This window comes from Salmo salar, chromosome 11 (genome assembly GCF_965601325.2).
Source record: "Salmo salar chromosome 11, fSalSal1, whole genome shotgun sequence".
In the NCBI taxonomy this organism is placed as follows: Eukaryota; Metazoa; Chordata; class Actinopteri; order Salmoniformes; family Salmonidae; genus Salmo; species Salmo salar.
Window position 1 is genome coordinate 15,299,798 of NC_138301.1, and position 27,703 is coordinate 15,327,500.

Consider the following 27,703-nt stretch of genomic DNA (forward strand, 5'->3'; position numbering starts at 1 on the left):
GGCCTCTTCCTGTGTCTACGCTATTGGGCCTGAGCTGGCCAGAATAGGCATCTATCCCCACGGTAACCACTGTTCAACCGAGATGCATCCAGCTGCTGCACAAAACTAAAAACATGTGTTTAGGGCTAGATTCAACCAGTTCTGACAACTGCAGAGCAGTTCTATTTTTATTTAGGCAATGTCGGAGGTGTAACTGCATTGGAGATGTCAAATCATCAAACAGCTCCTGGCGTTATACCTATTGCGGACATTGCCATTGGATGTCGCATTAATAATAATACCATGCAGCCTTACATTTTCGAACACTGGAATGTGTCATCTCGGCTTACATCTCCATTAGGCTGATATAAATCCATATTATTTTGTTGAATGATTTTCAATTTGAATGTCATTATTTCTGTATAGCCTACACTTTCTCGTTCTGAACTTGTAATGCGAGTAGGACAGCTGTGGCTTCGTGACGATGACCACACAAGTAGCCGCTCACTGATTTGACAGCTCTCTAACTTACCTCTGACACAGCCAAAACACCAGCTCTGTGTCGGCTATCACTGGTTAACGTTTGATCTGATTGAATCTAAGCCTAAGTGTGCTCATAATATGTATAGATATTTTGAAAAAAATAAATGTTATAACATTTTTCTATTTTTAGCACTTTCTGTTTAGCATTTTTCCCCCAATTATTTTTGTTTTATTATTGAAATGCCCATTTAGCTTTGGTTAAAAAAATATATAGATTTCAATGTGCAAAAGGTGATACACCTACATTGAAATAATGTGATGAGGCAGGACAAATAAGCCACAACCATTCTTTACAGTGTGTTTTTTTATTCATTTTTTATTGAAAAACTGCAAAATGTTAATAACACAAACATTACAGGACACACATTTGTTAAAGGATTTCATGCAACAGGGGTTTCAATGGCGACATGCTCATAGCAGACCTACATCAGGGTCCTAGGCGCTGAGCCCACACAAAACTAAAGTCCTAATATGTCCTGTTTAGTGTGGCCTCCCAAAATCCCTCACCCAAAGGAAATGCACTGAGCACAGAGACAGAGCAAAGTATGTTACGAGACAGATAACAATTTATTGTAATAATGTTTTAATTTCAAGATCAATTTAAGCACGATTCCCAATGTTATAGGGACTGTGCGTTGCTGTAACTTCCAAATTGATGAGAAGGTTAAAGCGTTGTTTTCTCTGTGCTCTCAGAGAAAAGTAACACAGCCCTAGCTGGGAGAAACCCTGATGGAAAGGGTTTTTTTAAACTTGGTGTCCATTGAACATGCAAACAAATGAAAGCATTTTAATTCATTATATGAAGAATGCCTTGGTCCGACTTTCTTTTTGGAGAGGAGAGGAAGTTGGGTTTAGAAGTTCTCCATTAGGTGCAAACAAAACTAAAGGGATACCAGGAATAGTACAATGAATATATACCAATAATTTGACATGAAGAGTTGCTCAAAGTGACTGTAATGTAATGGCTTGTATAGACAGCCTGTCTTTTTTCCCCCGGGTGGTCGTCTTTTAAGTGCTCTGATGCTGTGAATGGTTTGACTGAGGAATCACACATTGTGGTGAATGTCTGAAATAAATGTCGGAATGTCTGAAATGTGCTTTGAATAATTAAACTCTTAAACTTTCTGAACACACATTTAGCCGATTTATTAACATGGAGGAGGAACATGTTTGGAGGTTGAAATTAGGGTACCTCAGCTTGTCCAAGTCATTCCTCACCAGAAGAAATCGGTTCCTAAACCTAACAAGACTATGCTGGACAACTGGCAAACAAAGATAGCAAAATATGTTTTATATATTTTTTTCAATCCTGGTGAAATTGATTATTTGTAGACAGTTGGCTTGGCCCACAATCTAGTCCATTAGCAGTTGTAAAATATACAAACGTGCAAGTAAATTGTATGTGACATGTGAGGTTAAGTTTGCATTTGTGTGCCTGCTACGTCGTGGTATTGATGTTAAATAAGTGAACCTTGTGATTTCTGTGGAAACAAGCCAGTATCAACCACAAAACTAAGGAGTGATCCAACGTGTCTGTGAAATTATTTACAAACATTGTAATAAAACAATATTTTCACCACCACAAAAAAACTGATGTTCAATCTATCATGAGATATCCATTCCTATTGCAATTCTTATCCAGGAGGGTTTTGGCCCATATAATTGTTATGAAAAAAACTGTACAAGCACTTTCTATGATGTTGCTTGCTGTCTGATGAAAACCAAACTAAATGTTTTGCCCAATTTAGAAATATATATTTTTATTGAAAGCACTAACTCCCCTCAATGTACTCTGAACATTTCATGACTCTAGGACAAATGAATCCTTCTGAAGTTTCATAATTGTATGTTTGTTCATGGGAAAATATGATCATCTTTTCAATTTCCTGAAACGTTTCTGTTTTGGAGAGTGGGTTTTCACCAGACAGCGACAATAAAAAAGAGAACCAAGAGAAAGAGCAGCGATGGAAACATACGCGAAGTCTAAGGCAAAAGAGTTGTAAGGAGAGGAGGTAAAGGGGACTAAGCGGAATGAAACCTGATACTTTAGGACCCATGGAGGGAGTATGAAGACTCCTCCCATTCCAGAAGAATTGTATCAATCCTTCCCCCTCCATACATCATCCCCATGGTAACATCTCGCTTTCATCCAATCTGTAAATCACTTAGATGACCCCATGATCAGGTGAATCTTTGTTCTTTATTTCCCTGTGCCAAGTAATCGTCTCTAAAAAATCTCCACCCACATAGCTGGACAAAAAAGTCCACAACATTTCAATCTTGCCATCGTTACACAGTATAAAAATGTGTTGAGTGCATGCATTTCAAAGAAACGTCCCCCAAATAATCCCTGTCACAGAACATACACATCACACGCTCTCTCTCACACACACACACATCTAGAGACTACGTGATGTGAAATAAATAGTTGTACTATATATACAAGAGCCCAAGAGGGCAGCAACAACAACTCATGTATGTACACAATCACACAATACATAGGGTAAAGATTAATGTTCAACAAAAAGCTTAGCCCTTTATGTTAACTTGAGATAAATAATACAGAAACTGCAAATGTGTGTTTTATTGGATTCCAGCATTTAATAACTAGCCTTAGACATCAGACTGTCCCACTCTGGCCAAATCAAATAAATAACACTACACACTGTCCCTACCAAAACATCCTTGTCAATAAGATTAGAAAATTACCTCATTTTATAAGCTTCACGTACAATGACTAACAGTGGTGACATACTGTGTGTGTGATATATATATATATATACAGTTGAAGTCGGAAGTTTACATAGACCTTAGCCAAATACATTTAAACTCAGTTTTTCACAATTCCTGACATTTAATCCAAGTAAAAATTCCCTGTTTAAGGTCAGTTAGGATCACCACTTTATTTTAAGAATGTGAAACGTCATAATAATAGTAGAGAGAATGATTTATTTCAGCTTTAATTTCTTTCATCACATTCCCAGTGGGTCAGAAGTTTACATACACTCAATTAGTATTTGGTAGCATTGCCTTTAAATTGTTTAACTTGGGTCAAACGTTTCGGGTAGCCTTCCACAAGCTTCCCACAATAAGTTGGATGAATTTTGGCACTTTCCTTCTGACAGAGCTGGTGTAACTGAGTCAGGTTTGTTGGCATCCTTGCTGGCACACGCTTTTTCAGTTCTGCCCACAAATCTTCTATGGGATTGAGGTCAGGGCTTTGTGATGGCCACTCCAATACCTTGACTTTGTTGTCCTTAAGCCATTTTGCCACAACTTTGGAAGTATGCTTGGGGTCATTGTCCATTTGGAAGACCCATTTGCGACCAAGCTTTAACTTCCTGACTGATGTTTTGAGATGTTGCTTCAATATATCCACATAATTTTCCTGCCTCATGATGCCATCTATTTTGTGAAGTGCACCAGTCCCTCCTGCAGCAAAGCACCCCCACAACATGTTGCTGCCACCCCCGTGCTTCACGGTTGAGATTGTGTTCTTAGGCTTGCAAGCCTCCTCCTTTTTCCTCCAAACATAACGATGGTCATTATGGCCAAACAGTTCTATTTTTGTTTCATCAGACCAGAGGACATTTCTCCAGAAAGTACAATCTTTGTCCCCATGTGCAGTTGCAAACCGTAATCTGGCTTTTTTATGGAGGTTTTGGAGCAGTGGCTTCTTCCTTGCTGAGCGGCCTTTCAGGTTTTAAGTTGAAAAAGGACTCATTTTACTGTGGATATAGATACTCATGTACCTGTTTCCTCTAGCATCTTCACAAGGTCCTTTACTGTTGTTCTGGGATTGATTTGCACTTTTCACACCAAAGTACATTCATCTCTAGAAGACAGAACACATCTCCTTCCTGAGCGGTATGACGGCTGCGTGGTCCCATGGTGTTTAAACTTGCGTACTATTGTTCGTACAGATGAACGTGGTACCTTCAAGCGTTTGGAAATTGCTCCCAAGGATGAACCAGACTTGTGGAGGTCTACAATTTTTTTTCTGAGGTCTTGGCTGATTTCTTTTGATTTTCCCATGATGTCAAGCAAAGAGGCACTGAGTTTGAAGGTAGGCCTTGAAACACATCCACAGGTACACCTCCAATTGACTCAAATGATGTCAATGAGCCTATCAGAAGCTTCTAAAGCCCTGACATCCTTTTCTGGAATTTTCCAAGCTGATTAAAAGGCACAGTCAACTTAGTGTATGTAAACTTTTGACACACTGGAGTTGTGATACAGTGAATTATAAGTGAAATAATCTGTCTGTAAACCATTGTTGGAAAAATTACTTGTGTCATGCACAAAGTAGATGTCCTAACCGATTTGCCAAAACTATAGTTTGTTAACAAGAAATTTGTGGAGTGGTTGAAAAACGAGTTTTAATGACTCCAACCTAAGTGTATGTAAACTTCCGACTTCAACTGTATATTGTCGGAAGTTTACATACACTTAGGTTGAAGTCATTAAAACTTGTGTGTGTGTATATGTATATACATACAAGTTTTATATATACATACAAGTTTTATATATATATATATATAAAATATCTCACTACAGGGTGCATTTGCTGGGTTATATCCAAGTGTCACAAATGAATAAACAGTTGGAAAATCTTCATAGTCAGTCAAATACGCTAATGTTGAGATGGGTTTAAATAATTAGCATTATTAGTTATAAACCCAATCTTATGTAAGAACTCTGTAGAGGGCAGGTTTTATACTGTACTCCCAGCTATAAATACATGTTTTTCTCTCTTTGTGCAACAGTCATCTACTAACTAACCCACCAGCAGTATCTAGTTTACAGCCCTAAAATAAAAGGACTCCATGTGAGGGTCTCTGAGGCAGGTAACTTATGGACCCACCCTAGATCTGTGCTTATCCCTCACATGACCCAAATTAAGAGCAACGGCTCCTGATTTATCAAAACACATTTAAAAATAAGAAAAAAATAATCTTCAAGTGCAAACATGTCAAGAGCCATTTTGGTCAGGCGGTAACCCACCCCACACACCAGAAAGTCTGTGAAACTAAAAACACGGGCCATTAATAATGATTATCACAACTTCACTAGTTCATTATACTCTTGTTCCTGACAGGAAACTCAACTATGACACAGTCCGTGGTGTCTCCCTCAGACCAAGGACCTCCACAATAATGATGAGGTTTGAGGGAGTGGCTACATCTTTGTGACATTTACATTTTTAAATCTAGTTTATTATTTACCATGTCTAAATTCTCTCTTAACATTGGTTTTAAAGTGGCCATATGTCAGTAACTGTGTATTCCATTCATGCAATACACACACAGAGGACAGGGTTCCACTACCATTATGAACAGCCTTGGATGTCTTCACAACCCAATGGCAGGAAACCAAGAGAAAACAACAAACGAATCTCTCTCACCCTCTCTCTCTCTCTCTCTTTCTTTCTCTCATATCACCGCCTCTCTCTATCCTCCCAGAAAAATCTATGTCTATTTTCTTTATCAGACAGAACAGAATACAAGGCAAAGTCAGGTTGTTATGTCTGCTACAAGTAAAGAAAGAAAAAAAAAGAAAGATGAAAGACAAGTGGCCCATTGTTTATCTGTGGCATTAGACCAGGTGTTTGGTTGGATGATAGTCCAGGGACAGTCTTTCTTCCACCCCCACACACACCACACACACACACACACAGACTTGGAAGCCAAGGCCAGTTCTTGGGAGGAAACTGTTGTCTTACATACGTGTCTGTCAGATTGAGGTTATGGGTTGGAGCAAGCGCCACAATCATTATCATGCTGGAGCTGGATGGTAGGAAGGGGTCCTTCTGTTCTGACCCCAATAAGAGCTATATGGGGAACGTCCTGAGCCCGTAACATTGAACTTTGCTAAGAGCTGGCATGAGGTACAAGTAGAGGTCTTTCGCGAAGGGGGTTGAGATGAATCCCGTCAGAAAAAAAAATAAACACGATTTCACAGGGGTTAGAAGAGAGGACACCCACTAAATCACATCCTTACAGCTCACACCCCTCCTCCTCCTGTTCCTCCTCCATGCCCACAGCAGGGCAGAGAGAGATGCACCATGCCACAATGTGAGCTCACTAAGAGGCAACAAGCCACTGCCGGCTCACACAATGCACTTTGCCCCCACAGTGAGGGATTCCGGGGGTTGAAGTTCCTTCAGGTAACCTTTGAAGAGAAGACCAGAGGCGCTGTCACATCCTGCTTCACAGAGCTACCAGCTTTAGGGGAGGTCCTATGACCCCACCCCAACCTGATTGGCTGGAGTGTAGATGAGGGGGCGTGGAGTTGAGGTGAGCACTGCAGAGAAAGGAGAATGGGAGGAGTGTTCGGGTACAGAGTAGGGGTGTGGTGGAGGAGGCTAAGGGTCTGCAATGCACCCCTGGGATCACTGACTGGGGTAGGTGGGGTAGCGGACGGGGGAGTGTTGGCTGTGTGCCAGGGGCATGGTAGCGTGGCGTGGCTCTGAGGGCAGCCGGGTGGAGAGCAGGTCTGCATCAGCGCCAGTCTGAGAACCACCAAACATGTCACCTACAGGACAGGACACAAGAGACAGACGAGAAAAAGTCATGTCTACAGGTGCAGCCTACTCCATAAGCTTCTGCATGACTCGTTAAACTCCAGACCCCATGTTCAAATGTTTACACTTTCCATATTCAGACCAATGTTCCCACTCTAGCCCCAGTGCTGTGTGGTTGAGATTGTAGTCTAGGCTGTGGTTTACCATGGGCTGGGTCCATGCCCCCCTGAGTGCCAGTGATATGGTGCCAAAAGGCACTGCGGGGCAGGATGGCCGTGGGGGTACAGGGGTAGGAGCCTGTCTCAGAACCTTTAGACAACTGACAGAGAAAAAAAAGAGAGAAAAAACACAGTATTATATAACCACCAGAGAGAATACTGTGTGTGTGTGTGTGTGTGTGTGTGTGTGTGTGTGTGTGTGTGTGTGTGTGTGTGTGTGTGTGTGTGTGTGTGTGTGTGTGTGTGAGAGAGAGAGAGAGAGTTACTATGCCTTACTCTGCTGTTCTTCTCCATCTCCATCAGAACTCTCTTGTGCTGCTCAGCGATGGCCAGGGTGGAGGAGTGGACTCTCTGGTAGATCTGTTCTCCCTCCCGCGTCTGGAATGTGTACAGGCCTTCTCCACTGTCACACATCCTGGAACATACAAACACACACTGCTCAGTACAACATGCATGTGCATACAGGCCATAATATAGGTCATATCGACAATTCACCCTATATAGATATGTTTTTGCAAACAGTCCTTTTGCAGGCACACTGTATTTACCACAAATTGTTCTCAAGCAATTGACAGCCAATAGTACTGCATTCTAACCACCACCAGGGGGCAGTGTGGGACTACGTTCTCCATACTGGCAGTACACTCTTATCTTTGTCCTTTGGGGGGGTACCCTGCAAGTGGACCGAATCCTTTCTTTTCAAGTTTATCAAAGCACAGGAGGAGATAAGAACGCCTCGCTCACCATTGATTTTCCTCTAATCTATTCAATCAATCTCTTTATGAGGCTCTCCTGGGCAGGGCACCTGTCTGTCTGTGTGTGTGCATGCGCATGAGTGTGTGTGGTCTGTATGCGTTTTTCATCAAGCGATCTATGGGCTAGGCACAGACAACTGGTTACACAGTCCTGATTTTCTGCAGCTTTTGCATTCTTCTCCCCATCCCTCACTCTCCAAACCTCTCCCGCCCTCCCTCCCTCCCTCCCCCAATGAGTGACTCCCTCACCGTCCAGCCTCGAAGGTGAAGCGCGTGGCATCTCGTCCGTAGCGGCGCAGGGAGCAGAGCGGCCAGGTGACCAGTTTGGTGCGAGGGTTGTGGATGTCCCACAGGTAGATATTCTCATGGGTGATCTGCATCATACACTCCCCATAGATGTCCAGGTTAGGACAGGGCAGTAGGAACACATTGAAACGCTCTGACAGGGAGACAGGAAGGGATATTACTAGTCTTAGTTCAACATGACATACCACATATTATAAAGTCACTTGTAGAAAGCCATTACCCGTATCCTCAAAGCATCTCAGAGAGTAGGAGAGATGATCAATTTAGCAATAATAATAAGAGACTGGTAGCAGCAGCTGTGATGTGTGTGTAGCATGAGTGTGAGTGTGTGTGTGTGTGTGTGTGTGTGTGCTAAGGTGCGGAAAGTCAGTGCAGGTGGTCAGACTAGTTTAAGTGTTCAGCATTCTGATGGCTTGTAGATAGAAACTGTTGGTATCAGACCCCATGTTCCAACGGTAAAGAAGTGAACAGCTCGTGGGTGGGGTGTGTGTTTGAAAAATATAAACTCAGCAAAAAAAGAAACGTCCTCTCACTGTCAACTGCTTTTATTTTCAGCAAACTTAACGCGTAAATATTTGTATGAACATAACAAGATTCAACAACTGAGACATAAACTGAACAAGATCCACAGACATGTGACTAACAGAAATGGCACAGAGTTGAGGCACAGATCTGGAGAAGGTTACCAAAACAATTCTGCAGCATTGAAGATCCCCAAGAACACAGTGGCCTCCAACATTCTTAAATGAAAGAAGGCTCTTCCTAGAGCTGGCCGCCCGGCCAAACTGAGCAATCGGGGGAGAAGGGCCTTAGTCACGGAGCTGACCAAAAACCCGATGGTCACTGACAGAGCTCTAGAGTTCCTCTCTGGAGATGGGAGAACTTTCCAGAAGGACAACCATCTCTGCAGTACTCCACCAATCAGGCCTTTATGGTAGAGTGACTAGACAGAAGCCACTCCTCAGTAAAAGGCACATGACAGCACGCTTGGCATTTGCAAAAAGGCACCTAGACTCTCAGACCATGAGAAACAAGATTCTCTGGTCTGATGAAACTAAGACTAAACTCTTTGGCCTGAATGCCAAGCGTCACGTCTAGAGGAAACCTGGCACCATCTCTACCGTGAAGCATGGTGGTAGCAACATCATATTGTGGGAGTGTTTTTCAGCGGCAGTGACTGGGAGACTAGTCAGGATTGAGGCAAAGATGAATGGAGCAAAGTACAGAGAGATCCTTGATGAAAACCTGTTCCAGAGTGCTCAGGACGTCAGACTGGGGCAAAGGTTTTTACCTTCCAACAAGACAATTGTAGCGTCATACCCAAGAAGACTCGAGGCTATAATTGTTGCCAAAGGTGCTTCCACAAAGTACTGAGTAAAGGGTCTGAATACTTATGTAAATGTGATATGTTTTTTATTTTTAATAAATTAGCAAACATTTCTAGAAATCTGTTTTTGCTTTGTCATTATGGGTTATTGTGTGTAGATTGATGAGGGAAAAAAACGATTTAATGCATTTTAGAATAAGGCTGTAATGTAACAAAATGTGGAAAAGGTCAAGGGGTCTGAATAGTTTCCGAAGGCACTGTATATATATATATATATATATATATATATATATATATATATATATATATATATATATATATATATATATATATATCGTTTTATTGTGACATACTGTACACCGGATAGGTGCAGTGAAATGTATTGTTTTACAGGGTCAGCCATAGTAGAACGGCACCCCTGGAACAAATTAGGGTTAAGAGACTTTCTCAAGGACACGTCGACAGATTTTTCACCTTGTCGTCTAGGGTCTAACCACTAAGCTACCTGATGATGATGCGGGCCTTCCATTTTTTTTTTTCATGGTTCAAAACCATTTAAATTAATTTCACAACAAACATACAGTTGAAGTCGGAATTTACATACATTTAGGTTGGAGTCATTAAAACTTGTTTTTCAACCACTCCACACATTTCTTGTTAACAAACTATAGTTTTGGCAAGTCGGTTAGGACATCTACTTTGTGCATGACACAAGTAATTTTTCCAATAATTGTTTACAGACAGATTATTTCACTGTATCACAGTTCCTGTGGGTCAGAAGTTTACATACACTAAGTTGACTGTGCCTTTTAAACAGCTTGGAAAATTCCAGAAAATTACTTTATGGCTTTAGAAGCTTCTGATAGGGTAATTGACATCATTTGAGTCAATTGGAGGTGTACCTGTGGATGTATTTCAAGGCCTACCTTCAAACTCAGTGCCTCTTTGCTTGACATCATGGGAAAATCAATCAGCCAAGACCTCAGAAAAAAAATTGTAGACCTCCACAAGTCTGGTTCATCCTTGGGAGCAATTTCCAAATGCCTGAAGGTACCACGTTCATCTGTACAAACAATAGTACGCAAGTATAAACACCATGGGACCACGCAGCTGCCATACCGCTCAGGAAGGAGACGCGTTCTGTCTCCTAGAGATGAACGTACTTTGGTGCGAAAAGTGCAAATCAATCCCAGAACAACAGCAAAGGACCTTGTGAAGATGCTGGAGGAAACAGGTACAAAAGTATCTTTATCCACAGTAAAACGAGTCCTATATCGACATAACCTGAAAGGCCGCTCAGCAAGGAAGAAGCCACTGCTCCAAAACCGCCATAAAAAAGCCAGACTACAGTTTGCAACTGCACATGGGAACAAAGATGACACTTTTTTGAGAAATTTCCTCTGAACTGATGAAACAAAAATAGAACTGTTTGGCCATAATGACCATCGTTATGTTTGGAGTTAAAAGGGGGAGGCTTGCAAGCCGAAGAACATCCCAACCGTAAAGCATGGGGGTGGCAGCATCATGTTGTGGGGGTGCTTTGCTGCAGGAGGGACTGGTGCACTTCACAAAATAGATGGCATCATGAGATAGGAAAATTATGTGGATATATTGAAGCAACATCTCAAGACATCAAGCAAGTTAAAGCTTGGTCGCAAATGGGTCTTCCAAATGGACAATGACCCCAAGCATACTTTCAAAGTTGTGGCAAAATGGCTTAAGGACAACAAAGTCAAGGTATTGGAGTGACCATCAGAACTGAAAAAGCATGTGCGAGCAAGGAGGCTTACAAACCTGACTCAGTTACACCAGCTCTGTCAGGAGGAATGGGCCAAAATTCAGACAACTTTTGTGGGAAGCTTATGGAAGGCTACCCGAAACATTTTACCCAAGTTAAACAATTTAAAGGCAATGCTACCAAATACTAATTGAGTGTATGTAAACTTCTGACCCAATGGGAATGTGATGAAAGAAATAAAAGCTGAAATAAATCATTCTCTCTATTATTATTCTGACATTTCACATTCTTAAAATAAAGTGGTGATCCTAACGTACCTAAAATGGATTAGGATTAAATGTCAGGAATTGTGAAAAACTGAGTTTAAATGTATTTGGCTAAGGTTTATGTATACTTCCGACTTCAACTGTAATTCCAATGTTGTTGTATTAGCAATATCTTTTTATCCTGCTCTCCTCCTCATTGTTTTCTCCTTACATGTTATCATAGTAACCATAAATATGTGTATTTGTGACAGAAAAGTGAGGTAACAGAAGGAGTTGTTATTTCCTCCATATTTTTAAAGCTTTGCTTCAGATCACAAAACGGCACAAATAGCCTCATTTATGCATGATATATTAGATAACTAAACAGCTAGAGGCAACAAGTCAACAAATGCATCACTGCTCCTATGAAGCAACAGAACTGAAAATGACAGCTCCCTATGAATACATACAGAGTGGTACACCAGTACTTAGAAGTAATCATCTATGAGGATATAGTGGAGAATCCTCTGTTAGTTGCTGAGGCAGTCATGCCATTCTCCTTGGGGCTGTCACCGTCTTCCTTCTTAATTTTGATTCCAAACAAGCTGCAGAGCTTCATCAGCATCAGCTCCACTATCTCTTCCTCCTCTGATGGCTTGTGATGTATTTTCTCTTGAGTAAACACCACCAGGATGACTGAGATGAACAGGTTCAGAACCACAAAGGTCATGAATATAATGAAGGAGCCGATGAGGAACGCACCAAGCACCGGGTTTTAATCAAGAACCTCGTCATAGTTGAAGATGCCCAGTTACAAGCTAACCATGGTCAGAGCGGCATCCAAGAGAGTCCTATAAGAGTACAGCTTCCAGCCATACATCACATAAGAAGTGATAAAATAGGCCAGGAACATAAGGGTGATGACCACGAGGAAGCCTGATATGTCAGTCCAGGCCCGTTGCAGTGTGGCTGTGATCATGTGTAGCTTGGGGTTGAACCTCAGCAGATGCCACAGTTTGACTGTAGCCAGTAGCACCAGGAATGCGATCAGAGACCCCGGCACTACATCTGCTGTGGCTGTCTCATGGAAACTGGCAAACTGGTCTTTATGGTTGTGGTAGTACTCCATGTCCCGGGTTCCCTAACAGGGTCCTCTTAATGAAGACAGACAATGCACTCCAGCTCAGGAGGATGATGGCGAGCTCCAGACGGCTGCACTTTGTCTTGAATTAATCCCACTTCGGCTGCTTCATTAGCTTGCCCTGAACATACATGTAGTAGAGGATAAAGAGGAAATAGATGACCTCAGAGGCCATGACAAAGATGTGGAGTCCACATCTTTGTGGTCGGACACTCTGCAGCTCACTTAGAAACTGGAATGCTCTACAGCTGTGGTCCCCAGCATGAGTGTGACAATGTGAACTCTACAAAGACTGCCCGGGTGAACATATCAAGCCAGGTGTTGTCAAACAGATACTGAAGGGTACTGCTAGCATTCTGTGACTCACAGAACTCACTCCACCACAAACCCCCCTCCCCTGTAGAGGACCACACGGCCCCAGATGGGTTGTGCTCTGAGTCGGGCCTGGGGTTGGTACTGCCAGGGGCTGCGGATGGTCTTTGAGGCGTTTTCACTCGCAGAGCGGTTCCAGCCTGGCCCATAGGAGCCCGTGTCTTCCACCTCCCATGAGTATGGACCATGACAGTCAGGTACAGCCTGGCGCATGGAGCGAGCGATGCCACAGGAGTTCTTCTGCACCCTCACCTGGCGAAGACGAGGGTTAGCAACCAGTTTGGAGTTCCCATCTGTGATGAAACCTGGGAACTCTCCAAAGAGGTTGCTGAGCAGAGAGGTATTTGCACAGGTGAACGCATCTCTGTGGCTCATGCTGTCAGAGATCCCTTTGCTGAAGCTGCCAAATGTGCTGAGTCAGAAAGTAAGAGTTAGGGTCCCGCTGACCATACGCCACCAGGAGCAACATCCACATGAACCCCATGTAGGTGAGAATCTCTTTGATGAGGGTAAAGACCTTCTGCTCCTTGATCATGTTGTTCCTCATCCTCTCGATGTCTGTGGGAGGAGGGGGCTGGTAGAAGCTGCATGTGCTATCCCTTCTGACAGCTCACACTACATCAGGGTCATCTGGGTTTAGGAGCTCCGCCTCAAACTTTGGATTCCCATACTCCTCCTGATCAACTTTCTTCAGAACGAGCAGGCCCCGTTTCGAGTAATTGTCCAGGATTGATGGGAGCACGATCCCAGTGATGTTCTGAGCCGTATTCACCACCCGCTAGAGTGCCTAGCAGTCGTGAACAGAGCAATTCATGTACCAAGCCCAGGGATCTGAGTTTGGAGGGAACTACAGTGTTGAATGCTGAACTGTAGTCAATGAACAGAATTATCACGTAGGTTTTCCTCTTGTCCAGATGTGTTACGGCCATGTGAATAGTAATGGAACTGGCACCTTGCATGGATCTGTTGGAGCGGTAGGCAAATTGGAGTGGGTCCAGTGTGTATTTACACTGGAGTGGGTCCAGTGTGTACCCAATCTACAGTGGGGGGAAAAAGTATTTGATCCCCTGCTGATTTTGTACTGACAAAGAAAGGATCAGTCTATCATTTTAATGGTAGGTTTATTTAAACAGTGAGAGACAGAATAACAACAAAAATATCCAGAAAAACGCATGTCAAAAAAATTTATAAATTGATTTGCATTTTAATGAGGGAAATAAGTATTTGACCCCCTCTAAATCAGAAAGATTTCTGGCTCCCGGGTGTCTTTTATACAGGTAACGAGCTGAGATTAGGAGCACACTCTTAAAGGGAGTGCTCCTAGCTGCAGCTTGTTACCTGTAAAAAAGACACCTGTCCACAGAAGCAATCAATCAATCAGATTCCAAACTCTCCACCATGGCCAAGACCAAAGACCTCTCCAAGGATGTCAGGGACAAGATTGTAGACGTACACAAGGCTGGAATGGGCTACAAGACCATCGCCAAGCAGCTTGGTGAGAAGGTGACAACATTTGGTGTGATTATTCGCAAATGGAAAAAACACAAAAGAACTGTCAATATCCCTCGGCCTGGGGCGCCATGCAAGATCTCACCTCGTGGAGTTGCAATGATCATGAGAACGGTGAGGAATCAGCCCAGAACTACACGGGAGGATCTTGTCAATGATCTCAAGGCAGCTGGGACCATAGTCACCAAGAAAACAATTGGTAACACACTACGCCGTGAAGGACTGAAATCCTGCAGCGCCCGCGCAAGGTCCCCCTGCTCAAGAATACATATACAGGCCTGTCTGAAGTCTGCCAATGAACATCTGAATGACTCAGAGGACAACTGGTGAAAGAGTTGTGGTCAGATGAGACCAAAATGGACCTCTTTGACATCAACTCAACTCGCCGTGTTTGGAGAAGGAGGAATGCTGCCTATGACCCCAAGAACACCATCTCCACCGTCAAACATGGAGGTAGAAACATTAAGCTTTGGGGGTGTTTTTCTGCTAAGGGGACAGGACAACTTCACCGCATCAAAGGGACAATGGACGGGGGCATGTACCGTCAAATCTTGGGTGAGAATATCCTTCCCTCAGCCAGGGCATTGAAAATGGGTCGTGGATGGGTATTCCAGCATGACAATGACCCAAAACACACGGCCAAGGCAACAAAGGAGTGGCTCAAGAAGAAGCACATTAAGGTCCTGGAGTGGCCTAGCCAGTCTCCAGACCTTAATCCCATAGAAAATCTGTGGAGGGAGCTGAAGGTTCGAGTTGCCAAACATCAGACTCGAAACCTTAATGACTTGGAGAAGATCTACAAAGAGGAGTGGGACAAAATCCCTCCTGAGATGTGTGCAAACCTGGTGGCCAACTACAAGAAACATCTGACCTCTGTGATTGCCAACAAGGGTTTTGCCACCAAGTACTAAGTCATGTTTTGCAGAGGGGTCAAATACTTATTTCCCTCATTAAAATGCAAATCATTTTATAACATTTTTGACTTGCGTTTTTCTGGATTTTTTTGTTGTTATTCAGTCTCACTGTTCAAATAAACCTACTTTTAAAATTATAGACTGATCATTTCTTTGTAAGTGGGTAAACGTACAAAATCAGCAGGGGATCAAATACTTTTCTCCCCCCACTGTACCTACCTCATCCCCATATTCTTTTTATTTACTTTGCTGCTCTTTTGCACACCAGTATCACTACTTACACACCATCATGTGCTCATCATCATCTGCTCATCTATCACTCCAGTGTTAATCTGCTAAATTGTAATTACTTTGCTACTATGGCCTATTTATTGCCTTACCTCCTCATGCCATTTGCACACACTGTATGTAGACTTATTTTTGTTCTATTGTGTTATTGACTGTACGCTTGTTTATTCCATGTGTAACTCTGTGTTGTTGTTTCTGTCGCACTGCTTTGCTTTATCTTGGCCAGGTCGCAGTTGTAAATGAGAACTTGTTCTCAACTAGCTTACCTGGTTAAATAAAGGTGAAAAAAAAAAAAAAAAAAACATTCATGATGACCGGGGTAAGTGCTACGGGCTGATAGTCATTAGGCATGTCACCTTGTTTTTCTTTGGCACTGGTATGATTATGGTTTCCTTGAAGCAGGTGGGGAATACAGGTTGAATATGTCAGAGAAGAAGCCCACCAGCTGGTCAGCACACACTCTGAGGATGCCGTTTTGTAAGTATTCACTCTTTTGACAGTTCTCACTCTCAAGTCAGCCTCGGAGAGCAAAATCACCTTGCCGTCTGGAACAGCGAGAGTCTTCCTGGATGGCTCGGTATTGTCTGCTTCAAAGCGTGCATAGAATGTGTTAAGCGTGTCGGGAGGGAGGCTTCGGTGGGCACCACACAGCTGGATTTGCCTTTGTAGTATTTGATAGTCGGTAGTCCTTGCCACATGAGTCGTGAGCCTGAGTTGTTGAACATCAATTCAAGGTTGAGTCTGTATTGTCATTTTGGGTCCCTAATGGATATGTTGAGCTCGTACGTGTTTCCCTTGTACACATCGCGCGCCACCAGGTCATCTGGGTTTGTTCTTCTGACATTGAATGCTGCAGAACTTGACTGGCCTGCACAGAGCGCTGACCTCAACCCCACCGAACACCTTTGGGATGAAATGTATAGCCGACTGCAAGCCAGGCCTAATCGCCCAACATCAGTGCCCGATCTCACTAATGCCCTTGAGGCTGAATGGAAGCAAGTCCTCGCAGCAATGTTCCAACATCTAGTGGAAAGCCTTCCCAGAAGAGTGAAGGAATTAGTTTCACACATGCTTGGTTAAAATTCCCCATGACAATAAAGACTGCTTTCGGGTGTGAGGATTCTTTCTGGCTAATGTAGTTTGCTGAGTGCCGCCTTGGTGTTTGCTTGTGGCGGTATGTACACAGCTGTGATAATAACATGCGTGAATTCCCTGAGCATATAGTGGGGTTGGCATTTTAGCATCATAAACTCCAGGTCAGATGAACAGCAGCTTAAGATGTTTTCAACTTCAGTACAGCAGGAATTGTTGATGAGGAAGAGTACACCTCTCCCTACTCTTACCAGAAGCCGCCGTTCGATCCATACGGAAAATGGAAAAGCTGTCTGGTTAAATAGCCGAGTGTCCATAAACCATCCCACTGGGAACAAACTGGTTGAATCAATGTTGTTTCAACGTAATTTGTCAATGTATTGTGATGTGTATTGTGACATGGAATCTTTTTCAATAACCAGGTTTTCCATCCAGTCTTTTAATGTGAGTAAAGTACAGGTCGGGTAAAACATTTAATGACAGGCCTGATGGAAACAGCACATTTTTCTGTATACTTTCCAAATGTCGACAAAAGAAAATGCGCTAGACAAGGTGGAATCTTATTGTGTCTGTAAAATTAATTATGCGACAGATGGCAGTGGAAACGCCTTCATGAGCAACTGGTGAGCAAGTACCAAGACCAGAGTGGGCACATTTGTTATAGCCTATAACGAAAATTGAAATTGAAAATGTGATGGATGGGGGGGGGGGGGGGTACATGGGAAAATCATTTTTATGTGCACTATGTCATCACACACAGCCTGATTTGATTTAGTCCTCTTCTTTAACTTTGATTCCTGGTTGAGATGGAGATGTGAATCCAACATATGAATTATTCATTTGTAGACAAACTGGAATTTGTTGACAACCAAATACAATACAAAATCTCTTTTGCAATACAGTATCTTAACAAATGATATGTTGGATTCACCTCTAACTAAAGCAAAAATAAAAGTTAAAGAATAGGATTAAGCCAGTGGCTCAGATGAAACTATCCCAAGCATTAGATATCCTTTAAATGTTGATATTTGGTTGCGTTGTCAACCAAACACAATTCAATATTACTTTTGTAATATAGTAAATAGCCTAAAGTAAAGGCTATTTTACAAACTTATGTAAAAGTAGTAAATTCAACATTAAAATGAGTAACACATCCACATGTTGAGGTTAGCCTTCTGTAACTAGAAATGTCTTCTTATGTCATCATAGAAAGTGGGCATGTTCAAGACAGCGAGCAAAGGCTGCAGATCTGTCGAAATCGTCACCATTGCTGTAATAATCTGCGCAGAATACTGAACAGCGTTGATCACTTCCACCATGTACTTTTAATGTCATCTCAACTGCAATCCAGGTCATTTGGTCGTGCTGTCAGATGAAGCACAGTGATAACACATATAGATGTAGAAATACTAAATATCTGCCATTGTATTCCTATTTGAACTTTGTTGTGCTTTTTAAACGGTTGAAAGCGCAGTGATAACACATTTAGATGACAACTGAACCAACAATCAGACATCGTTTATTTCCATTAGAATTTGGTTGTGCTTTTAAATGGTTGAAAACATAGTGATAACTTCCTCTTCTTCGTTGCCTTCGGTCATCTTGGTCAGCAGGAACAGGTAAGCCCGTGCGGGGAACAAAGGAGTGTAGTGTCCCAGATCTGGGAGGCTGAGAGATAAGTGTGTAGCCTACGATTCATGATCCAGAAGTGTTTGTCATCGTAGGAAATTGCAAACATTCTGAGCAAACAAAGAAATAATGAATGCAAAAATAGCCATAAAGCAAAGTCGAGCAGGACTGTGCCATGGTGCTAGTCACACACTCACCTGTATGTTCACACTGAACACCTGCTGCTAGCAAGTCTGGCTCTCCTAGACTGATGTCATTGAGGCGGGTCCCCAGGCATTCGATTGACAGGGTTTTGAACCACTCCTCTGCTTCTAGCTCTGAGTTTAGACCAATGGGATGCAAAGAGAGACGTCATAAAACAGGAAACTTCAGAGATGATTGTACACTGTGAGAAAACATCTATTGCAATAAGGTAGGTGTGGAGCACCTGATTCACAGGTGAACATGCGCGAGGTGTCATCGGTAAAGACGATGGCTACCGCCTGGCGCTTGGTGTCCCTTGGGAGCCTTGTGACATTCTTCACATTGCTGATCTCGGTCACCTGGGCAACGGGAGAGTTCAAGAGGTCATACAAACACGGAGAGAGGTTGAAAGGGTCAGACAAGCTGTCTAAATACTGTATGATGTGCTGCCGGTTGACAGGATTCAGTTTCCGAGAGAAAGGAGAGGAGAGAAAGAGGGACTGCTGTAGCCAGGTGTAGTGGTCACCCTATGCTCAGACACTTCAGAGAGACCTGGAGTCTGGCTGGGAGTGGGAGGCTGGCTTTGATCTGTGTTACTCATCTCCTTCAGCCTCGTGTGTGTGTGTGTGTGTGTGTGTGTGTGTGTGTTGATCCTTCAGACACACACGTTTGCTCCCTGCAGCTAAACAGGGAACTCAGAGAACAGACTGACTTTCTAATGACACACACATATATCACCCACTCACAGTAATACCATACACGCCAAACACAGACATCATCCTTCAAACTGACATTTGCCAAATGAAACGTGACTTATCATGCAGCACTCTTGGGGGGGGGGGGGGTACCTTAGGACAGACTCTGATGTAAGCGGACTTCTCATCAGTGTACTTCTCCAGTCTGCGTGGTCCTTTACTGGACGACTTCTTAAACACCAGCCAGCAGCGACGATAAATCTCAACACAAAAACAACAGTCAGTTAACATACTGCAACCAGCCACCCAACAGCAAGTCAATGTCAACATATACACCCCATTCAAGCATAACGATTTAGAATCTTTTGCTATCAAGAGCAGACACACAATGGTTGCCTCTGGCTTACCTGATCAATTAACCAGGAAGCGTTATAAGAAAATCAAGATAGCATTTAGTGATTAGCAATGAGTGAAAGAGACACAGAGAGAATAAGAGAGAAAGATACAAGTAGAAAATGAGAAGGAGTGTGAAGGTCCATGTCATCAGTCAAACATTGTTTATGCAAGACAATTCTATTATACATATGATATTGAGTTAAGAGGCAGACAAAGACACAAACTGTCCTGACGGAATAATGAGAAATCCATCGCAGTAATGGGAACAGGCACGCACACACACACACACACACACACACACACACACACATCAATAAGATAGCTATTGCTTTAGCGGGCATTTATCCCCCTTATCTCTGTTATAAAAGGCAGGGCCTTTATTTGATTGATGTTCCACTGTCCTTCTAAAGCAAACCTCCTGTTGCCAGGGCAACCTCAGGACCTGCACGGTACAGTACGGAACGGCCAGGGCCAGCCATCCCTAAGCCAATCCCCCCATTCCGCTTTCCCTTACCCATTATCACATCCCTGTTTATTAGCTAGGGGCCACAGAGCCAGTGAAATCCCTTAGTGCACCGACTCAGTATAATGAATACAAAGACCCCAAACTGAGTGACAATGTCTCACCGCTGTAGACAGACACACACCGGTGTCACTGTGACAGAGATAACAAGACCAATTAAATATGCAATTGTATTTATCGAGAGATTAAACAAGAGCGCCATCAACAAAGGCACGCCGTAATGTGAGCGTGCTCAAACGGAGACATGGTGAAAGGAAAAAGCGTTGCTCTGATGTGCCGTTTTTAATTGGTGAAAATGAGTTTGAACCTTGAGGAGAGAGGGAGGCTTCAAAAAGACGGCCTCGGCTCCTCGATCACTGTCTGCCTGTCTGATCCTGGCGTCAGCGGGATGAAAACGCCACCTTCAGTGGGACAGCTGACGGCGCGTTGAGGGCAGGTGCTCACCAGTCCATTAAGTCTCAACGATATTAAGCTGTTCGATGAAGAGTTACCTCTGTGTATCTGCCATCTAGCTCCTGATTCTCCCCAATGTTATCCCAAACCAATTGGCTCAGTGCTTCATTGGAGCTGTGTGCGTGTGTGTGTTGGCAAGCTTGCCGTCTACTATCGTGCCCCCCTCCCCCTCCTCCCTCAGCTCCAGCGTTCAGAGCAATCAGGCCTTGCCAGGCAAGCTGACTATGAAGCCTGGTAATTAAGCTAGTGGGTGGAGGAGCAGCGACAGAGATGAAAAAAGAAAGGGAGAGAGAGAAACAGAGGATATGGTAGACAGGGAGAGGGAGAGAGGGAGAGGAGTGGGAGCTGGAAATTCTGCTCCGATACCTTGGTTCATTAAATATGAGGAAGTGACGGACGTCACATCGTTCAGAACTGAACTGAATAGTCTTGTATTAGCCTACCTTTCCTCCAAAAATATAATTTGAAGCAAAATCCAAAATCTATTTCAGTGTCTCTCTGATCATACTATGTGTTCAGCGGCAGGAACAGCCCATCTAGACACACACACACACACACACACACACACACACACACACACACACACACACACACACCCTCCTCCTCTGACTGAACACAGCAAACCTAAGGTCACAGGTCAGCCACCTTATCCACCTCTGCTGTCACCAATTTCAAGGGTTTTTGTCCCCCAGAAGTGAGGGGCCATGCTCCCTGCCCTGTCAACCCAGGCCTAATTCATTTTAAACAGACTGACCCAGCCACGTCAAAAGGCACAGGTCCTGACAGCACGTCTACAGGGAGAATTACTCTGGCCACCACGGACAGAAAGACAGACAAAGAGAGAGCGAGAGAAAGACCTTTTGTCCCCCCCTTTATTTGTTGAAAGCAAAGGTGCCTGTAACAATGAGATTTGTGGAGATGGTCTCCCATTGTATTCCAAATGTACCTGCTCCCATGCCATTTCTTAACAGTGAAAAGGAACTATTTTATAGGTTGCCATTGATATTCCGGGCAGGTAGACATGCTTGCATGGCTCTCTCCCCTGAGGTCGAGCTAATCCCCTGTAAACAGGCCGGGAGGCGGGGGGGGGGGGGGGGGGGGGGGGGGGGGGGTGAGTGAGTGAGTGAGTGAGTGAGTGAGTGAGTGAGTGAGTGAGTGAGTGAGTGAGTGAGTGAGTGAGTGAGTGAGAGCGAGAGAATCTTGCATTAGTAGGGCATGAGTAAGGAACTATCGATCTCCCCAGTGGGACCGATAAGAGAATGTGAATAGTCAAGTCCCACACTTACCGAGAGTGGGCTCAGCATTCATAAGGGTTATCAATGATCTATATCGTAGCCATTACACCCCTTTAAGAACCCTTTCAGAGAGTGATACCGGAGCCCTTCTTTAGACACACTGACGGGAACACAACAATCCACATACAGCGTAGTGTGTAAACACATTATCCACATACCCACACGCATGTACTACATCCTGCACCACTAATGTATCTTCCCTGTACAGTCGTTCTGCTACTCCACTCAGATTGCCCTCCTCAGTCTAATTGGCTCCACCCTGGTTCTCCTCCTCATCCCTGGCTCCCGACTGCCCCAGAAGGGGCCAGAGGCAGTTAGCCTACATTAATCCCCCTAGCTCCCGGGAGATCCTGCCTGTCACAGCAGCCCAATTGGGACGAGCCCCACCCCGGCCTGATCCCAGGATTAACCGGCTAATTACGGTAACAGGTTGACACCAGGCTGATGTCCAGCTTATTGTACAACACACACACACAGGACAACACAATCACACATAGGACTCACAAACAGAGACAACACACAAAATCAGGACAACACACACAGGCACCAAAATCACACACACACACACACACACACACACACACACACACACACACACACACACACACACACACACACACACACACACACACACACACAGTGTGGTTCAGAATATGAGAAATGTGCAGGGCTGAATAGAAAATGAATGGGAATGATTGGCACCATCTTACTCAAAACCAATTCACCTAAATCCACCTAGAAATCTGAAGGGGAAACATAAATCAGCATGCAATCGTTCTAAGCTGATCCCATTGGAAGCTCACAATGACTGGCTCCTCAGGGGGGCTGGCTCAGGTAGAGAAATAAGAACGGGGGATGAAAAAGGAGAGAGACGGGAATAGAGGAGAGAGATAGAAGAGAGAGATAGATCTGTCACTGTAGCTGAGGGAACGGGCTCAGAGAGGCAGGGGGATTGTGAGGTGAAGGGAGTCTGCTTGATTCTCAAAGTGAGCCATTTGATTTCTGATGCTTGTTATTTTCAACATCATTCTCCCTCCCATCAAAACAGCAGTTTGACCTAACTCCATTAGGATTGTCTGAACTTGAGAAAACAACGTTCTGAGGTTTCGCTTGCAATTTTCCCCAACCGCTGCCAGTTACAAGTGGTGAGGAAACAAAACCACAAATCTGTCATGTGTCAGTGTAATATCTAGCTGGAGGCAATCTACGCATCATACAGTCGGCTCTGTTTATACAGTGGAAAGTCACATGATCATACTGACATTCCTAGACTAGACACACGGTGGTAGGTCAAAACAAAGAGAGATCAGGACAAAGATACCGAGCTGTTATTCCAGAAGGTTCTGCCCAGTCTGAGTGAGTCGGAGTCAGTCAATCAGTTCAATCAGCCCTCTCTCTCTTCAGGTGGGATTAAACACTTAACACGTCCTCGCTGACATTGTGTTTACCGAAACCACATCTCCTCAGACCTTCTCCATCCTCCCTGATCAACCTTGGCTCGTCTGTTGATTCCCCAGTAAAGTGTCTTATGATGTTCCTCCCGGCCTGCTTATAAAACAGGACACAGTCAAGTGGGATGGCTGCGAAGCAATTAGGGCCGTTCCTCCACTGAGCCTAGAAGAGGCGAGGAGAGGCCAGCTAGTACAGCGCTACAGACGCGGACTGAGCGCTAACGGAAGCAGAATGCTAAACAGCCTGTTATTAGTCTGATTGGACTGCTGCAATTTAACTGAAACGCAGCAGGAGGGAGAGGCTGAAAGGGAAAGGCAGAGTGAGGAGATGAGGGAGAAAGAGAGAGAGTTAATTAGCCTGCCCAGATGACTGGGGAAGTCAAGGGTCTTCTGGGGAGAGTGAAAGTGAGAGCTGGAGGGGAGGAGGAAGAGGGGATAGGGGGGAAGGAGAGAGGAGGGGGAGGACAGAGCAAAGAAGAGCAGTGGTCTGGAACAGCTCTTATAGGCTACGGAGGAGAGACCGAGATGGCGCGGCCAGCTGTCCAGCCTTACAAGGCCAGAGTGGCAGTAGACTGGCAGGGTTTTGGCAGGAGAGGAAGTTGACTGTCTGGGTACACATTTGACAGGGAAAAAAAGATGGTGTGTTTGAGTGCTTGTTCTGGTCTGTGCAGACAGAGTGTGCTCGTATGTGATAAGAGAAGTGGACAGGGGAACTATTATACATGTTGTGTTTATACACAGTGTCTACAGTATGTGTGAATTCGTGCACATGGTTGCTTTTTTAGGGTGTGTGTATATATTTGCATAGCTTGAATCTGTGTAGGCATGTGGTATGCTTACATGCGTTTTGGTATGCACATACACTACCGTTCACAAGTTGGAAAATGTCCTTAGAAATGTCCTTGTTTTTGAAAGAATCCTCATTTTTTAATAACATCAAATTGATCAGAAATGCAGTGTAGACATTGTTAATGACTATTGTAGCTGGAAACGGCAGATTTTTTTTAAAGGAATACCTACATAGGCGTACAGAGGCCCATTATCAGCAACCATCACTCCTGTGTTCCAATGGCACGTTGTGTTAGCTAATCCAAGTTTATCATTTTAAAAGGCTAATTGATCATTAGAATACCATTTTGCAATTATGTTAGCACAGCTGAAAACTATTGTTTGTTGGTTCGATTACAGGCTCAATATGGCCAGAAACAAAGACTTTCTTCTGAAATTCGTTAGTCTATTCTTGTTCTGAGAAATGAAGGCTATTCCATGTGAGAAATTGCCAAGAAACTGAAGATCTGGTACAACACTGTGTACTACTCCCTTCACAGAACAGTGCAAACTGGCTCTAACCAGAAAAGAAAGAGGAGTGGGAGGCCCCGGTGCACAATTGAGCAAGAGGACAAGTACATTAGAGTAGTTTGAGAAACAGACGCCTCACAAGTCCTCAACTGGCAGCTTCATTAAATAGTACCCGCAAAACACCCGTCTCAACGTCAACAGTGAAGAGGCGACTCCGGGATGCTGGCCTAGGCTGCAGCAGACAGCTATCAGACAGCTTCTGGGTGCTAGACTATCACACCCAGGTCCAGCGCTACCTCCTATTGGACCATCAGCTGTCAATCACAGCCCTTTACCATGCCCTCCTCTCAATGACACACAGAAGAACATTCAGCAAACATAGAGGAATGTTACCGCAAAAACCACAGGGCTTTATAAAATTTAAACTACAACTACAATATCAGGGAATTGTTTCAGAGATGAAAGCCAGACCACCAACTGGACCATAGTCTTTAAATCAGGCTAGCTGTGGTGTCAGAGAGACATGGCCAGTAAAACTTCTAACAGAACACAGGCTTTGTTTCAACTGCTAATGCAGACTCACACATTACATAGTAGAACTGGAGGATAAGCAGGAACACGGCTGTAAATAGCATTTACGCCACATAAGCGGGGGTTTATGGGATTGTGTTGTTATTCCGCGCAAATTCATAATACAGAACAGCTGGGGGGGGGGGGGGGATCGACTTAAACAATGACAGAGTGAAGGCATCTGATTTCACTGTGTGTGCCCACTGCAAGGGGATGCAGCGAGGAGGAGAAGAACACAGAGGGAGATGATGAATGGGAAAAAAGAAAGAAAATAAGACAAATAAGAGGCAGAAATGAAGGAGGAGAAAATAAGGCATGAAAAATCATGCCATGACAAGATTACAGACAGACAGACAGACAGACAGACAGACAGACAGACAGACAGACAGACAGACAGACAGACAGACAGACAGACAGACAGACAGACAGACAGACAGACAGACAGACAGAACTGGGCCCTGACAGTAAATCTCAGTAAGACAAAAATAATGGTGTTCCAAAAAAGGACCACAAATGCAAATTCCAGGACCACAAATACAAATTCCATCTAGACACCGTTGCCCTAGAGCACAAAAAAAACTATTCGTACCTCGGCCTAAACATCAGCGCCACAGGTAACTTCCACAAAGCTGTGAACGATCTGAGAGACAATCCAAGAAGGGCCTTCTATTCCATCAAAAGGAACATAAAATTCGACATACCAATTAGGATCTGGTTAAAAATACTTGAATCAGTTATAGAACCCATTGCCCTTTATGGTTGTGAGGTCTGGGGTCTGCTTATCAACCAAGAATTGACAAAATGGGACAAACACCAAATTGAGACTCTGCATGCAAAAATATCCAATACCCGCTAACTATCAAAATCCAGAAAAAAAGCCATTAAATTCTACAACCACCTAAAAGGAAGCCATTCCCAAACCGTCCAAAACAAAGCCATCACTTACAGAGAGATTAACCTGAAGATGAGTCCCCAAAGCAAGCTGGTTCTGGGGCTCTGTTCACAAACACAAACAGACCCCACAGAGCCCCAGGACAGCAACACAATTATACCCAACCAAATCATGAGAAAACAAAAAGATAATTACTCGACACATTGAAAAGAATTAACAAAAAAAAACTGAGCAAACTAGAATGCTATTTGGCCCTAAACAGAGAGTACACAGCGGCAGAATACCTTACCACTGTGACTGACCCAAACTTAAGGAAAGCTTTGACTATGTACAGACTCACTGAGCATAGCCTTGCTATTGAGAAAGGCCACCATAGGCAGACCTGGCTCTCAAGAGAAGACAGGCTATGTGCACACGGCCCACAAAATGAGGTGGAAACTGAGCTGCACTTCCTAACCTCCTGCCAAATGTATGACCATATTAGAGATACATATTTTCCTTGGATTACACAGATCCACAAAGAATTCAAAAAACAAACTCAATTTTGATAAACTCCTATATCTACTGGGTGAAATACCACAGTGTGCCATCACAGCAGCAAGATGTATGACCTGTTGCCACAAGGGCAACCAGTGAAGAACAAACAACATTGTAAATACAACCCATACAGTATGTACAGTGGCTTGCGAAAGTATTCACCCCCTTGGCATTTTTCCTATTTTATTGCCTTACAACCTGGAATTAAAATTGATTTTTTTGGGGGCTTGTATCATTTGATTTACACAACATGGCTACCATTTTGAAGATGCAAAATATTTTCTCGTGAAACAAGACAAAAAACTGAAAACTTGAACGTGCATAACTATTCACCCCCTCAGTCCTGTGTCATGCCAACAGTAATGCATCCTGAGACCATTCATGTGTGGGGTTGCTTCTCAGCCAAGGGAGTGGGCTCACTCACAATTTTGCCTAAGAACACAGCCATGAATAAAGAATGGTACCAACACACCCTCCGAGAGCAACTTCTCCCAACCATCCAGGAACAGTTTGGTGACGAACAATGCCTTTTCCAGCATGATGGAGCACCTTGCCATAAGGCAAAGGTGATAACTAAGTGGCTCGGGGAACAAAACATCGATATTTTGGGTCCATGGCCAGGAAACTCCCCAGTCCTTAATCCCATTGAGAACTTGTGGTCAATCCTCAGGAGGCGGGTGGACAAACAAAAACCCACAAATTCTGACAAACTCCAAGCATTGATTATGCAAGAATGGGCTGCCATCAGTCAGGATGTGGCCAAGAAGTTAATTGACAGCATGCCAGGGCAGATTGCAGAGGTCTTGAAAAAGAAGGGTCAACACTGCAAA

At 43.8% G+C, this 27,703-nt stretch overlaps 1 protein-coding gene across 1 annotated transcript in view; it reads right to left on the reverse strand.

The window, feature by feature from the left end:
• Positions 1-820: 820 nt before the first annotated feature.
• The window catches only part of LOC106562068 (docking protein 4), an 84,269-nt gene continuing 57,386 nt past the window's right edge, over positions 821-27,703 (reverse strand). Inside the window, exons 3-9 of the mRNA XM_045689058.2 lie at positions 19,611-19,718; positions 19,007-19,121; positions 18,777-18,896; positions 8,268-8,457; positions 7,540-7,678; positions 7,250-7,364; positions 821-7,056 (exon numbers count right to left, since the gene is read on the reverse strand). Coding sequence (XP_045545014.1) covers positions 6,914-7,056; positions 7,250-7,364; positions 7,540-7,678; positions 8,268-8,457; positions 18,777-18,896; positions 19,007-19,121; positions 19,611-19,718 — 930 coding nt within the window. The 3' untranslated portion in view covers positions 821-6,913. The remainder of the gene's footprint in view (positions 7,057-7,249; positions 7,365-7,539; positions 7,679-8,267; positions 8,458-18,776; positions 18,897-19,006; positions 19,122-19,610; positions 19,719-27,703) is intronic.